General features: G+C 39.1%; 1 protein-coding gene across 20 annotated transcripts in view; it reads left to right on the top strand.

The window, feature by feature from the left end:
* Positions 1-16,362, top strand: part of DST (dystonin) — a 474,923-nt gene that overhangs the window by 41,747 nt on the left and 416,814 nt on the right. For 19 of the 20 annotated variants that reach the window (XM_075202543.1, XM_075202542.1, XM_075202533.1 and 16 more), the window contains exon 4: positions 16,113-16,320. In XM_075202543.1, the coding sequence (XP_075058644.1) occupies positions 16,113-16,320 (208 nt within the window). Of the gene's footprint in view, positions 1-15,835; positions 15,971-16,112; positions 16,321-16,362 lie in introns of those variants that run through there. The other variant, XM_075202532.1, reaches the window with a different exon arrangement.

Here is a 16,362-nt window from a genome sequence, read left to right as displayed (position 1 = left end):
GGGGCATGCCGGCACTGGAAGAACTAGAAGTGCCAGCATACTATGACTGCCAGAGCACCATGGTGCTTGTAATACCACACATGAAACTACTAATACACTGCCACTAAAAAAAAACCACATTATTCTAAATAATCATTCTACAATTCCCTCTTTACCATCTTTATTACTCTCCTAAATCGTTAGAAGAATTTTTTCAAGTATAAAAATGGTTGAAAAAGCAAAAAATATGTAAGACAACACAGTACTTAGTCCACTATAAGCCACAAAATAAATGAATGGGGTCTGTCTGCGAATAGCCAATTAGAGCAGCTTTCCTCTGCTTGGCTGTAGTCTGAGAAAGCTGGTCCTATGAATGAATGTTCATTTGAGATATAGAAGAAGTTCCTTGACGCAAATTGGAAAATGTTAGAGAGGTGAAAAATATAGTGTGTAGTGTCTTTTTACAGCTATATTATTGAAAAGTTATTTAAATTATAAATGCTCACCTATTAGAACTTCTCCTCATATATAAAACATTCAAAATGTGGCTGCTTATAACTTTTATACTTCTTTATTTGTGATCCAACTCCAACACATTAGCAATAAGTATGGGAGAAGGAGGAAATAAACTACAATAGTGTACACCGCTGTGAAAAACCAATAAAAGTAAAACTGTATTGTGCTCACCTGGAGCATTCAAAGAACAGATTTGTCGAATGTCTTTCTATCTTTCTTTAGGAATATTCCACATCTAGGGGTAAATGTATGAACATGCGGGTTCTTCAACACCCGCGTGTTCAGCGTGTTCGGCGATTTAATTTCAAGCGGCGCTGCATTGTAAAGGGAAGTTTCCCTTTACAATGCAGCGCCGCTTGAAATTTAATCGCCGAACACGCTGAACACGCGGGTGTTGAAGAACCCGCATGTTCATACATTTACCCCCTAGTGCATAATATCCAAAACAGAAAAAGCAAATATAGTGTACTTTGGGCCTGAGTCATTAAGGCAAAAAAGGAGTAAATGTTTTCTGGGACAAACCATGTTACAATGCAAGGGGTGCAAATTAGTTTATTATTTTGCACATAAGTTAAATACTGGCTGTTTTTCATCTAGCACACAAATACTTGATAGCTTTATTATTACAATGAAATTTAAAGTTGATCTAGGACATGTCCTATCCCAACTATAAATCTGTCCCCACATTTTAAATTTACCTCCCCCTCCAATGCAACATGGTTTTGCCCAGGTGCAAATGTCCTTTTTTCTGTTTTGCTCTCCTTAATGACTCGGGCCCTCTGTGTTTAATTGAAGAAATGTGTATAGAATTGTGTACACACACCTTAAAATAGGGGTTTTATTTCACATAGAATCAATCAATTCTCTCTCAGCTTTCAATTAGGATAAAAGAGAAAACATAAAAAGCTTAATAGTGTAATATCTTCAGAACATTCAAACATTCCTTCATTACTGTGGCTGCAAGGTTAGTGAGGAGCTGATATTCTGTTGGACAAATTCGTTTTATAATGTGGCAAAAATATTTTTCCTGCGTATACTGACTGCTCCTACTTATGAGCAAGTATGCCACCACTAGGCTCCTTAGCGGCACCTAGAACCATGTCCTTCTGGGTAACTCTCGCTGCTAGTGTACCCCGTTGCTGGTACACCTGGGCTGGTACCCCTGACCTCTTGCTTTCAGATCAGGGTTGCTGTGGATGCTTCCCCCTGGCCAATTACATTGGCCAGAGCTGCAAGATAGCAGGCAGAATGTTGGTACTGGAATGCTGGGTGCCAACCCCAGAACAACTGCATTATATTGGGTCTAATCTGTAGGTCACAGGAATTACAGCAAGTAAGTAGGCATCAAAGCAGGTTCCTTAAGCAGTGATGTTTATGAGCTCAGGAAGTCCTAAAAAGGACAGTTACACACTCACTAGTTTGAGCTACTAGTGATATCCAGAAAGTACAGATGGAATAATACTAATACATGGTCAAACAGTGCGCTTTTTATACAGATTTACACAGATACCCTGGCAGGAGGTAATCCAGCCTCCTAACCCTCTAACCAACCCAGGTGCTTCATGCAGCCTGGTCATAAATCAGCTTGGAGGGGTTTAACACCTTCTTACATTGCAGCTAGTGGCACCACAACGTCTAAGGTTTTATATTAAATGTTTACCATCAGGATATAACATTTGTCTAATCTTGCTTTGAACGCAATTTAACTTGCAAAATTCACATTCATCTGTGATCATTTGCATAGGGAGTCTACCAGAAAATATAATTCCCTTCTCCTGTCTTTCAGTCTCAACAGATGTTTTCATCACTCAGCGATGAAAAGGTCTAATTAACATGAGATTACCTGTCTCTAGACAGTTGCAAAACCCAAATATAATATTCTGTCTCAAAAGTCAGTACATTTCCACACACACCAGTATAAAAAGATAAGTACATATGCAATGATAAAGAGAAGTGCACTGCATCACTAATTAAAGTAAATATCTACAATTAGCGTGATCCATCCACAAATGAGTTATTTATAAGTGATCCAGCCACAGTTGCCCTGGTAGCAGGCAGTTAGGTAGAAATAAGACTCACAGACCCCTGGGTAGCTCGCTCGGTGGGGTCAAGCCCAGATGCTTGATTAACACTGTATTTTATTTGTATGATATGCCAAAAATGTATACAATGGACTAGCAAAAGCTCAGGGGGTGCTCTAGTTGGAGCTTCTCCCCCTTGGAAGCGGCCTTCTCACTCCCTTGCCTCAGAGACAGAAATCCCTTCCTCATTTCTTACTTTAATAGTTGGGAAATGGGGGAGGTATCTCCTTTTCCTCATGCTACTAGTGTGGTGCTTTGCTCTGACATCATATTGTAAAAGGTTGCATTTATAAAAACAAAAACTTACGTGTGGAAGAAAGCTATGGTAACCTAAAGCATCTACTCAGCTGATGGTCTCATTCTGTAAACTGTTATAGAGAAATTACAGAATTTGCATTACCATCTAACGGTGGAGAAACTTCCTGCGTGTGGGTTAGGCGAGCTGGTGGACCAATTAAAAGCCACAATCTCAGTGATTGCAGCTGTTGATTGGTCCTCCTGCTCACAAACCACCTTCCCAGCGTCACACAGCACCGGTTTTTGGTATGGGGCTGTGAGACAATGGAACTCTGGGAAGAATTACTGCATGGAGCAGTCACCGGAGAGCAGAATAAATGGGTTGGTAACAATTAAATTAAGAGGTACTAAAGCTTTAAAAGAATATTAAACATTAAATTAATACAATGAATAAACAGATGGGTCATAGGGCAGAAGAATAAATGACAATCTTAAAAAGCAAAAGCCAATTACACTTTGGGCCTCATGCAGAGTTGGGCGTAATTTATGGGCAGAAATGCGGATGCAAAAATAGCATATTTAAGGCCCCATGCTGAGTCTAATTCATTTCAAAATGTGTCCAGCTCTACATCTGTAGCATATGCACCAGGTATGCGGCAGAAGGACGTTGTAATTGCAATAAAGGCTTTGTGTGTGTGTGTGCGTGTGTGTGAATAGATAGATAGATAGATAGATAGACAGATAGATGAACTTATATGTGGATATGTGGATATCAACTAATATGCAGAGAAAAATTATAATAAAATATTAAATGGTAACAACAATACAGGATCTAAGCCATTAAGTTTCAGAGTGTTTTTTTCTGTGCTGAGAAGAAATCTGAGTGTGGAGGAGAGGACCGCTGGGGTGAGGGAAAGTATAAGGAAGAGAGAGTTCCAAGGCAGATTGACCACATGACAGGATGCTAATAGGTGGCGAGTAAAGGCACATCAAGCGTTAGTCTATTTTTCTTAGCAGGTACCATTCAGTTGACTCAAACAGTATCAAGATAATACTTTGGAAAGTTACATCTAGAGCAGTGTTTCCCAACCTTAGTCCTCAAGTGCCCCTAACTGTGCAGATTTTCCAGGTGACCAGTGATATAATTATATCACCTGTGGATCTTTCAAAATGTGTCAGTCAGTGTGACGAAACGAGTGTGATACGCTAACCATTCTGTGTCTCGTTTCTCACATAATGTGGATTATAGTACTTTTTATAGCCCTTGCTTTTGTTCCCCAGCTCACCAGACTACAACTGCATTGTCCAATTACATGTGGTTAAGGGGACATTGTGTATTATATATTGATAACTTGCAGTAATGTTATTCATTGTTCTTAAACTGAAGCCAGGAGGGTTATGGGTAAAGATCAGGTGGTGTTCACAATACAGATGAGAGGGCTGGAGCTGCATTCATTCTCCCCCCTCCTTCCTCTACAGGAAGCATGGAACAGCTGGGGACCCTGTGACATCACAAAGTAGTGTAAGGGGTTAATTTTAGCAGGGGCTCACTGCTACCTTATCATTGGAAGTAGGGGAAGCCAATTAGCATCAATTGTTCTCCTTAGGACTAGTCGACACATTCTGTCTGCATCCCAGCAGGGGGCTTCTGTGAAAGGACAGCTCATCTTCACTGCCCTGTCCAAACCCCCTAGTCCTGCACTGACCAATATTTAAGAAGAATAGACCCAAGGGTTTGACCAGGGAGGGGAAAGACTGTGGAAATTAGACCTGAGATATAAGGAACGACTCCAGGGGGGAAGGGTGTTCTTTATGGGATTTCATTCATGAAGATTGCAAGCTCTAGTTTTGAGTTGTCGTTCTCTAACTAGAGTCTATATATGCAGCTGAGAGAGATCCATGGGTCGTGAAGTTTGGGCAACCAGGTGACTATAACTCCTTAAACTAGTGGGGTAAGGGAGAGATGATGTGGTAAACCTGCCTGGCATTTATTTACTGTGTGTACATAATATTCTAGTGTTGTTTGTATGACAATAAATATACTGTTGTATTTTTATAACTGCATTTGCCTGAGTGACAATACGAATCCTAGAAGGTACTGGGTAGACTTCCCTGGCATGGGAAGGCACCCGTGGGTGGCCAGCCAGCGTGAAGTGGGTAGCATTGGGCCAGATAAACCCGGTATCTTCACAGTCAGTAATGAATACACCTGTGCTCCAGCAAAGAGATATGGAAAACATGCACTGAGGACTAGGGTTGGGAAACACTGATCTAGAGAGTCAAGGTATAACCCCCATTTTCTATGGAATTGCACCACTCCTTTTTCAGTATCAGGGAGGGTGGCCCTTCTATTAAGGTATAGGATGTCAAGCAGAGTGACTTGCAATGCACCTAGGAGAGGAGGGACTGGGGATGTCAATTGCCTTAAGATTCATTGCTTAGCCACAGGTACCATAACTGTTAGGACAAGAAATTAAATAGAGGATGACAGCACATCGTTCCAATGATCGAAGTAAGCAAAAATAAGGTCTTCCAGATTATTGGTAATATGAATTTTGAGGCTGGTATTAATAAAATGTACAACCTTGTTCCAAATTTTATTGATTTTCCTGCAATTCCAGAAGTTGTGCAATGTATACGATCCTTGTGTTCTACACTTTAGACAGATCCCCATCTCCGCCTCGACCATAAACCAGTGGTTAGACTGAGACATTTAGGCTCTTTTAATCTTTTAAGACAAACCTCCTGTAGCAGAAAGTCCGGATTGGCTAAATCCGGAATATCTCTTTGCCATGCTTAATTTGTTATTTTCCAGGTGGAGGAGGTCAGCATAGTAATTTTTTTTTATTTTTTTTTTTAAACTTTTTATTTGTTACAAGAGGAAACAGCATAGAAAAGAGCAAACAACAAGTAAAAACCAACTGTGTTAAGACAACAAGATGTCTCCTCTTATTTTAAAGTTTTATAGTAGAAGGAAGGGGTAGGAAAGAGGCAGGAAACAAAACGGGTTAAGGAGGGAGAACGGGGGGGGGGGGAGGCTTGGGAAGGACAGGCACGTATATCACCATACCTATTACAAAGGAGGTTGCAAGCAACATATTTATAGAATAATGACCTATAAAATAAATAAGAAAATAAAAAGTAGGCGGCAAGATATATGGATCTCTTACCCATGGCGCACGACGACCAACCTGGAGGATCCGGAGAGGGCCCAGAGTTTATGTACCATTAAAGGACGAGAGAGCCAAAGGGGGTAAACAGCTACGGCTTTGCTGGAGATACCACGGGGCCCAAATCTTGTCAAAGTTGTAGGATTAATCATGAAGGTACCATGTAATACTCTCCATGCTTGCGATATGCCAGATGTAGTTCCGTAAGGACTGCATAGAGGGAGGGTTAGGATCTTTCCAGTGTTTAGCTATTAGGGATTTGGCAGCAGCTAGTATGTGGGATATCAGCTTGTTGGAAGGTGCGGTCTCATCAGGGATAGGGCGAGAGAGAAGGAACGACCAGGGATCCTTAGTGATCTGTTGTTCAGATACGGAATTAATAAGTGCAAGGACCATGTTCCAATAAGGGATTATACGGGGGCAGGTCCACCATATATTTAGCATCGTGCCTCTCTGGCCACATTCCCACCAACAGCTCGGAGTAGCAGTGGGAAACATTCTAGACAGCCTATCTGGGGTATAGTACAACCTATAGTACAGCTTGTATGCAGTAATTTTATTTTTAAGCTTTACGTCTTTGAAATAGTGAAATAACTAAAGATAACACAACTTTTGGAATAGCCTTACTAATTCTGTTTATATGGCAATCTAATGTGTACCTTCTGTGTGACTCTAAATTGGTGCTGCTCAGTTTAGAGTCATGGGGTATATTTACTATACTGGATTTTTGAAAAAGTGGAGATGTTGCCTATAGCAGCCAATCAGATTCTAGTTAACATTTATTTAGAGCATTCTACAAAATTACAGCTAGAATATGATTGGTTGCTGTAGGCAACATCTCCCCTTTTTAAACCCACCATTTAATAAATATACCCCTTAGTTTTGGTTCTTTCTTCTAATATAACCAACACTGCTTATTGTAATCCTTGGGCAACAAGGAAATCATTCTGTATTTAGTTATGTTGATACCAATTGTTCTGATATTTAATTGAGCTTATACTGTAATATGGTGACATAGTATTTAATTTCCTATTTAAAGGACGAAAGTAAAATTTCCTATATGTAGCAGCAAGAATTAATGTTTTAGCCCGTAGAAAGTGTGTAGTGATTTTTGTGGTTTTGTGGCTGGTTCACTTATAAATAACTTATTGTATACATTTATTTCAATTAGTGGTACAGTGTGCTGTTGTATATCATTGCAAATGTACATATTTTTGTATTAGAAATGTATTGATTTCTGATGCAATAGGCATATGTTGGAGGAATGTGTTTTGTAAGAAAGGAAAAAAGGAAATCCCATGCTAATTAGGCATTTTCATTTGTGAGCGACCAAGACATAATTTAGCCTGAATGCACAGGAGAGGGGAGTTAGACTTCCATCCTGTGCCTTAGAGAGATAGTAAACCTAACAGCAAATAATTTAGGAAATCACAGATTGATGTGAACTTTATTATGTTAAAATTATATTTTGATCCAAGTCTAAAGAACACATTACATCCTGATGCTATTGAATGTAATATTTCAGACTTTGTGCTGCCAGGTAGTAAAGGGGGCTGGTCTACCCCCTGCCAACATGTGTGTGTCAATAACAGTATATAAAGAGTTCTTTTTGACCATATAATATATTATACCATCTGTACTTCTGGATGATCACTAGTACCGCCAAATAGTGTGTAATGGTGCTTGTAAGCACCCTTTGAGCAAATAAAGATCACTGCTTGAAGATTCTGCCTGACACCTATTTCTTGCTGTATTCTGTGACCAACAGATAAGAGCTTACACTCTGATCCGCTCCCTGACTGTCCTGTGTTGAACCCAGCGTCTGTGTCAACACTCTGCCCACTACCCAGCAGTCTTGATCCATAGTAAGCGATTAAGAGATACCAGCTAGCCTACAGTAAAGAGGCTCTGCAGCAGCTATACCGGCTACCCAGAATTAAGTAGTTCTAGGTGCTGTTGAAGGAAACTAGTGGTGGCAGACAAATTCTCCTACAACTATTGGGCAGTTGTTATTCTCAAGCTGGTGAGTGTCTGGTGGCAAGGGGACACCAGTAGGAGTGGTCAGTAACAGTTAGTTACATATCCCAGATATATAGTGTTCCTTCTTTATAATGGCAGCTTAAAATACAGGCCACAAGTGGTGTTATAGTGAGAGTGGTATTAGAAAATGGTGGCATACAATCAAATTTGTATGTACTTTTGTGAACAGAACACGTCTGGTAACTGATAGTGGTGCTATAAAAGAGGGGTGGTATAAAGAGGTAGCACTGTAGTGTTTAGTTCAGTAATACTGTACAACAATATATGTCTTTATTTAACATTTACCTCAAACTTTACTTAGATACATCAGTAACCTTCAACAAACGTTATCAGCAAGGAACCTCTGTCATCTGCATGGAAACAAAGTTTGTGCTGCCTGGTAAAGTGGAAAAGGAATGAGGTAGCAGCAAGAAATGTCATGGCTATAATCTGTTCATGGCCTCAGACCTTTAGAATAAAATGTATCCAAAAACCCAGGAAAGATAAATCATGAATGCAGCTGTAATACGCTAATGTCACATTGAGTTTATTTTGCACATAAGGAATTCAGAGGGAAACAAAATGTATTAATGGAAATGTATTGTGTTTGTAACAATTTCTGCATGCACTAGATCTTCCTCGCTGACTGAAGTTACTGATTCTATGACTTAAATTGGATATGACATCAGAAAATCTTTTGATCCTTTGTTGGTTTATTATCCGGAGCACTCTAAATAAAAGTACCATGGAGCCATTCTTTGGAACCCACAGCAGAGGGCCTAATATATAGCACATAGTAACTTTCACACTTGCAGAAGATAGTTGTAGTTGTATCTTGATAACATTATTGTACAATTTAGGTTGTGATAACTACATTGCACTTGTACTAAATGAGTACAGTGAAATCCTTTTTATCTTAATATTGGGAGCAATTTAGCCTATTTTAAATCTGTCAATTTGAAAACCGACAAAAAAAAAATATATTTTTACTAAACCACAATTTAGTAAATTTTCCTCCTAGTTGGAAAGGTTTGCTTCCCTCTTTCTAAACTCATTATTATTGCTGCCATCTACCATCCTCCAAAAATAACCCTACAATCTACATCTGTATGGCTGGGTACACACTATAGGTTTTTCAGCTTATTATCGGTCCAAACACCCGTAAACCGACTGTTTTGCCTGTTATCGCAGAAGTATGCAAACTTACACGATGACCAATAGTCGTTTCAAAGCATCGATCACCTGTTCATTTGGTTGGTCGGTAAAACTAATAATCTCGATCTAACCACCTTCCTGCAGTGTGAATGCACTTGTGATCACGCTATCCATAGAGTTTACAGAGTCATGATATTTTCAGTTGATGCCGACAATGAACATGTCCCGGTGAATAAATGTATAGAGTGCTGTAGATGGAATAATTTGTCCATTTGATCTGAGACTGAATAGTTTGTTTCAGAGTCACTGAAGCGAAATTTGTAATGACATGTGGATAGCTATAACAAGGTGGTTAATCAGTGTGACATGAATGTATGAATGAATGAATAAATACTGTGCTGTCATTCTCTAAATGACTACAGGACCAGACGAAGAGCACAGATCTAAACGTGAATTGCGTATAGTGTGTACACATGTATCGGCAGACTGAATGGCACTTCAGTTGTTTGTAAAATCGTTGGTGATAACAAATTGGTCGAAAGTTTTTGTAGTGTGTACCCAGCCTATGTCGGCATCAGTTATGTCATTCTTTGTAGATAGCATTCTCTCCCTGAATGTCAAATGACTTAACCCTAATGCAGTAAATTTGCCAGGATTCATTCTAGGAGTAATTGAAGCCTTGCTGAATTCATAGTTCTGGTATTTTAAACGTAACGTCAAACTTTTAAAATCAAGTTAAAAATTTCTTTGCAGTAGAACTTTCAAAACTTCAGTCTCAAAACCTTCTGTAAAGACATTAACAGCAGTCACTGGTCTAGAAGCAATTTGATACTTGCATTTGAAATTTTTCAGTCTGAATTCATAAAACAATGTGACACCCCCGGTCCGAAGAGTAGTCAGAGTGTATGGAGCTGGGACACTTCTGAGCCTATTGAATCCTACAAATATAGAGGTGCCTTATCTAAACTAAGTGGTGCTATTCATTATCTTATTAACTACATACACATGTGGACTTCATACACTGAGCCAACAAGACTAGTTAGAACCCAATACTACGGTGACCATTTTTACCAAAGCATTCCATATCCTGAAACATTCTGGAAGGTCATTAAGAATTTATTTAAGCATTCTAGCATTCAGGAGCCTTCTAGTATCATAAAAGGTGATGTGATATTGTCATTGTATTTAATAAATACTTTGTGGGTTGTTTACAGGCAATACATAGGCATGACTTTAATCCAGATGCCCTGATTGAGGACATTCATACTTCCTCTCCAGATCTAGGGGTAAATGTATCAAGCTGAGAGTTTTCCAGCGGGTTTGAAAAGTGGAGATGTTGCCCATAGCAACCAATCAGATTCTAGCTGTCATTTTGTAGAATGTACTAAATAAATGATAGCTAGAATCTGATTGGTTTTTCAAACCCGCCGGAAAACTCTCAGCTTGATACATTTACCCCCTAGTGTGTGTGCTCCAGTCACTCTCTCAGAACACCCAGGGCTAGATTTACTAAACTGCGGGTTTGAAAAAGTGGAGATGTTGCCTATAGCAACCAATCAGATTCTAGCTGTCATTTTGTAGAATGTACTAAATAAATAACTAGAATCGAATTGGTTGCTATAGGCAACATCTCCACTTTTTCAAACCCACAGTTTAGTAAATATACCCCCCAATGTTGGACATACCTGTTGCAATCAAAGTTTCTAAGCCTTAGTGCCCTGTGGTTGTTAAAACTATTGTCTCCTTACTAAATTATGCAATCTGCTTCAATTCCCGATACATGGAAAACTCTCCCTATCTGTAGAAGTGATGATAAAAGCGCCATTTTAAATTACAGACCTATCTATTTACTAAATATTTTATCCCAAGCCATGGAAAAACGTGTCAGTCAGTCTAGTTTCTACCCAAACAATTACACTGTGGCAGCCGTACTAAAAATGTGCATTTACAGTATGTGTGATATAGAGCATGAACAGTTGACTGGTGCAATATTTCTAGATTTGCAAATATCCTATTGCTAAGCAACCTTAAGTGCACTAAAATGGTTTACTCCTATTTGTCAGGTAGATCCCACTCTGTCTATCTGTAATGCCAACTCTAAACACCTAACTGTCCCAATAAAAATATCTGGGTATATGGCTTGATTCACACCTAATGTTTAATTTCATATAGACACACTTATATTTAAAATGTATTCTAAAGTGGGCCTGCTCTACAAATAAAAATATTGACTTATTATTAGACTATGGGGTTGTAATTTATGGTACTGCCCCATAAACTCATCTTGGCAAATTAGATACAGTCTACATCACATCTGTGGTTGGTTTTGCAGTACACCTAAGATACCACCATTGCAACATGCTATCATACTTGGTTTGATGTCTCCCGAGTCCAGACGAAGTGTTCACTTTGCCTGGTCATTCCAAATGAGTCATTTGCCTATAGTGCCTTTAAAATCACCTCCCTCTATAGCCTGATTTGTCTTAGGACAGTTTTCCATCATCATTGTTACATAAGATAAGTGACTATTCCAGGCAGAGCTATGGTAAACTATTACAATACACTGAGATAACAATGAGATGACTCACAATTACTTCTCACTTCTCATTCCTTTTCTGCATTTGCTAGCACTTGGACAATCCATGTTTCAATCTATTGGCAAAGCTCAGAATTTAAAAGAGTACATAGCTGAGCACCTCTTCCAAAAAAATGAAAACAAAAAAAGTGAAATAAACATATACTTAATTTTGTAAAATATTATTGAAATGATGTTACAATACTTTAAGCAAACAGTAAACAATATATTTAAGACTGAAATTTCTGTTTAACCTCTTTGCCTATTTTTTTTTCAGGGCTGTATCCATTCCAACATCAATATCAGTAAATTGTTTGTGTGGTACCCACACAAATTATACTTTATTTCAGAAGACTTTGGGGGTAAACTTATAAAGCTGTAGGTTTGAAAAAGTGGAGATGTTGCCTGTTGCAACCAGATTATAGCTGTCATTTTGTAGAATGCACTAAATTAATGATAACTAGAATCTGATTGGTTGCTGTAGGCAACTCATCCACTTTTTCAAACTCGCAGCTTGATAAATGTACCCCTTTGAGTTTACCAAAAATACCAATAGTTTGCTTATACCTTTTGTCACAGCAAAAAAAATTACAAAAGTGTTGACACATGATGTATTGAGCAGAGAGGCTCTGGAGCACCCCTCTTAGATCTGCTTTGTGTAGTGTAAAACCTCTCTCCTGCACTGCCCTCACATGACATGCTGAGAGCTATGAGCCTATGGGGTATATTTACTAAACTGCGGGTTTGAAAAAGTGGAGATGTTGCCTATAGCAACCAATCAGGTTCCAGTGATTGGTTGCTATAGGCAACTTCTCCACTTTTTCAAACCTGCAGTTTAGTAAATATACCCCTATATCTGTGTAACTGGAAGCCATATTTTGCAACCTACAGTCATGGCCAAAATTTTTGAGAATGACACAAGTATTGGTTTTCACAAAGTTTGCTGCTTTAGTGTTTTTAGACCTTTTTGTCAGATGTTGCTATGGTATACTGAAGTAAAATTACAAACATTTCATAAGTGTCAAAGGCTTTTATTGACAATTACATTAAGTTTATGCAAAGAGTCAATATTTGCAGTATTGACTCTTCTTTTTAAAGACCTCTGCAATTCGCCCTGGCATGCTGTCAATCAACTTCTGGGCCATTCTGACTGATCGCCGTCCATTCTTGCCTAATCAATGCTTAGAGTATGTCAGAATTTGTGGGTTTTGTTTGTGCACCTGCTTCTTGTGGAAGTTCTCAATGGAATTAAGGTCTGGGGAGTTTCCTGGCCATGGGTCCAAAATTTCAATGTTTTGATCCCAGAGCCACTTAGTTATCACTTTTGACTTATGGCAAGGTGCTCCATCATGCTGGAAAAGACATTGTTTGTCTCCAAACTGTTCTTGGATGGTTGGGAGAAGTTGCTCTTGGAGGATGTTTTGGTACCATTCTTTATTCATGGCTGTGTTCTTAGGCAAAATTGTGAGTCAGCTGACTTCCTCGGCTGAGAAGCAACCCCACACATGAATGATCTCAAGATGCTTTACTGTCGGCATGACACAGGACTGATGGTAGCACCCACATTTCCTTCTCCGGAGAAGAGTTTTTCCAGATGCCCCAAACAATCTGAAAGGGGATTCATCAGAGAAAATGACTTTACCCCATTCCTCAGCAGTCCAATCTCTGTACCTTTTGCAGAATATCAGTCTGTCCCAGGAAATGGTTCTGGCACTTGCTGGAAGTTCTTGGCCCCTCTGAAGCCTTCTTCACAACTATTGAACCTTTCTCCTTGATGTTCTTGATGATCCGATAAATGGTTGATTTAGGTGCAATCTTACTAGCAGCAATATTCTTGCCTGTGAAGCCCTTTTTGTGCAAAGCAATGATGACTACACGTGTTTCCTTGCAGATAACCATGGTTAACAGAGGAAGAACAATGATTTCAAGCACCACCCTCCTTTTAAAACTTTCAGTCTGTTATTCTAACTCGATCAGCATGACAAAGTGATCTCCAGCCTTGTCCTCGTCAACACTCTCACCTGTGTTAATGAGAGAATCACTGACCTGATGTCAGCTGGTCCTTTTGTAGCAGGGCTGAAATTCAGTAGAAATGTTGTTTTTGGGATAAAGTTCATTGTCATGGCAAAGAGGGACTTTCAAATTGATTGCAATTCATCTGATCACTCTTCATGATATTCTGGAGTATATGCAAATTGCCATCATAAAAACTGAGGCAGTAGACTTTGTGAAAAATAATATTTGTGTCATTCTCAAAACTTTTCAGACACATGCTTAAAAGTTACTTAGTTCTCTGTTTAAAGAAAAAAACTATGTGGGATTGCTGCTTAAAGAATAACTATCAAAGAATTAAAATCAGCTAATATAGCAAAATAATATTTTTAATGTGGTTATTGTTTAACTCCAAAGGAAGATATTATTGCTATAAACTCCTATACTCAAAGCATAACTGACTCTAGAATTCTGACTAGGCAGCAAACAATGCTAAAGCAAGCTATGCGTGGAGTATAGGAGTTGATAACAATCTGTGATTAATACATTCAATACTTTTGACATATTAAACAAATGACCAAATAATAAACAATATTATTATAATTAGTTTGTTAATTTCACTATAGTTGTGGTCTAACTTGTTCTTTAACACCTGAATTCAAGATGCTGGGAAATGGAATTAATAACAATGTGCATTAGATATTAGATAAAACAGAAATCATAATGGTGTTTAAAATGACTGTCATATTATGGTACTTACGTGCAAGAGCTTTCCCTCTGAGTTCCGCTATTTGAAGTGCAGCAATTTATGACGTTGTCATCGACTTTAAGTGGCATTACAACACAACTGAAAGACACCTCAAAATAGGGAACGTTGTTCCTTATGAAAATAAGCCTGTTTTTATACACTTCATTATGAATGTGTATAATTACCTTCAAACAGCAAAGTACAATATATTAAGCTGAGTGTGGAGGGGGGGGGGGAGGATTACAGGTGTCTGGAATTCCCTTCTCCATAGCAGAATACTGAGTGCACTGTTGGAAATATGTTGCATAAGCATTTCCAGGGGTGTAATTTGTAAACTTGCAAGGGCAAATGTTTATGTTTCCTATATTTCCTTATCATGCACTATATTCCTGAGAAGTGCAGTGTTATGACACAACTGCCAACAGGGGTGCTTTACTTTTAACTACTTGTTTGATACAGCGATGGAAAAATATTGGAACTAGTAAAACCAGAATCACAAATAAATATCTGTATATTTGTAAATCAAACTGAATTAGAGCTAATGTGTGTCTTTTACAATTATAGTGTATGCATAATCTGCATTGCATATAATTGACTTACTGAAGCGTTTTCCCTGTTTCCCTACATTTTTATTACACACCCAGCTTTGCATTGTGATCCATAAATGTGTCCTTATACTCTGGCTGGGAATTACTGGATTAAAGTATATATAATTTATTATAACATGGTGCTGTACTTTGTATTTATTGAAAACTTCCAGTATAGTCATCTAGATCCCTCATTTACAGCTCATTCTATGTCAGGTTATCGTTACCCTAGTAAAACAGGTGTCAGTATAATCAGATAAAATAATGATAGCTCCTGTACAAAATCAATTCCTTCTCTATCCAATGACAGGTTGCCCAGAAATGGCAGCAGTCTTGTCCTCGCACTGGCAGTAATCTTAAACAAAGACAGATGTGCTTGTTTTAATGGAGAGCAATGCCAGGACAGAGGCTATAAACTGATATGAAACATGTGTTTACTGGAACTGTTTTGACAGTCAACTACTGGATCTGGAGCAAGCCTCTCAGTATATATAGCTTGGTGAGCTATACTGCCAAGTCAGTTCCTGCTCTTTCAACCCAGAGCTGTTCCTTTGTCCAGTGCATCCAGGCAGGATATAAGTGGATCTCTAAGTGGGATGTAAGCAGTGCTCTACAGTCTCAGAAGCCCTGAGAAATCACAACAAAGGAAGTAACTCTCCCTTTATATTTATGTAGTTAGTGAGGTAGCTGTATTAATTAGGAGCTGTCGCACTACACTGTATATACGAGATTGGCCGGTAGAGGGAGCTAGATACTATGCTGTTCGCATAGTAGGCTTGGTTGCAGTTGCTAGTTTCATAGCTGGGCCGGTCTGAGGAGATCGTTTGATTGTTGAGGTCATTTGTTGCCCTTCTTCACCAAATACAGAAATATTTATCAGCATTCACCAGCCTCCTGAATGTCACACAATGGTAAGCTATTCTGTTAACATGTGATGTGCGCTTATTTCATACCGGCACACCCACAGTCGCTGTGGTACATGGCAGCACTGCTGGTCTTTGCATTTTGAATTGCCTGATCATTGTATACATTGCATGTGTGTTGTTCCCTCAGAGTTCGGGCACCGCTTCCTACCGCTGCTCCATGTCCTCATCGGCAGACTTTTCAGATGATGAGGATTTCAGCCAGAAGTCGGGATCTGCTTCCCCAGCCCCGGGAGATACCCTGCCGTGGAACCTTCCTAGACATGAGAGGTGCAAGAGGAAGACCTCCGGAGCGGCAGTGCTGGACCCAGCAGAAAGAGCTGTGCTCAGGATAGCCGGTAAGTTGCTACTAATATCCTGATATGGAACTAGGCTATGGG

Source organism: Mixophyes fleayi, chromosome 3 (assembly GCF_038048845.1).
Source record: "Mixophyes fleayi isolate aMixFle1 chromosome 3, aMixFle1.hap1, whole genome shotgun sequence".
In the NCBI taxonomy this organism is placed as follows: domain Eukaryota; kingdom Metazoa; phylum Chordata; class Amphibia; order Anura; family Limnodynastidae; genus Mixophyes; species Mixophyes fleayi.
The sequence above is the reverse complement of the archived record's forward strand: the minus strand, read 5'-3'. Positions and strand labels throughout refer to the sequence as shown.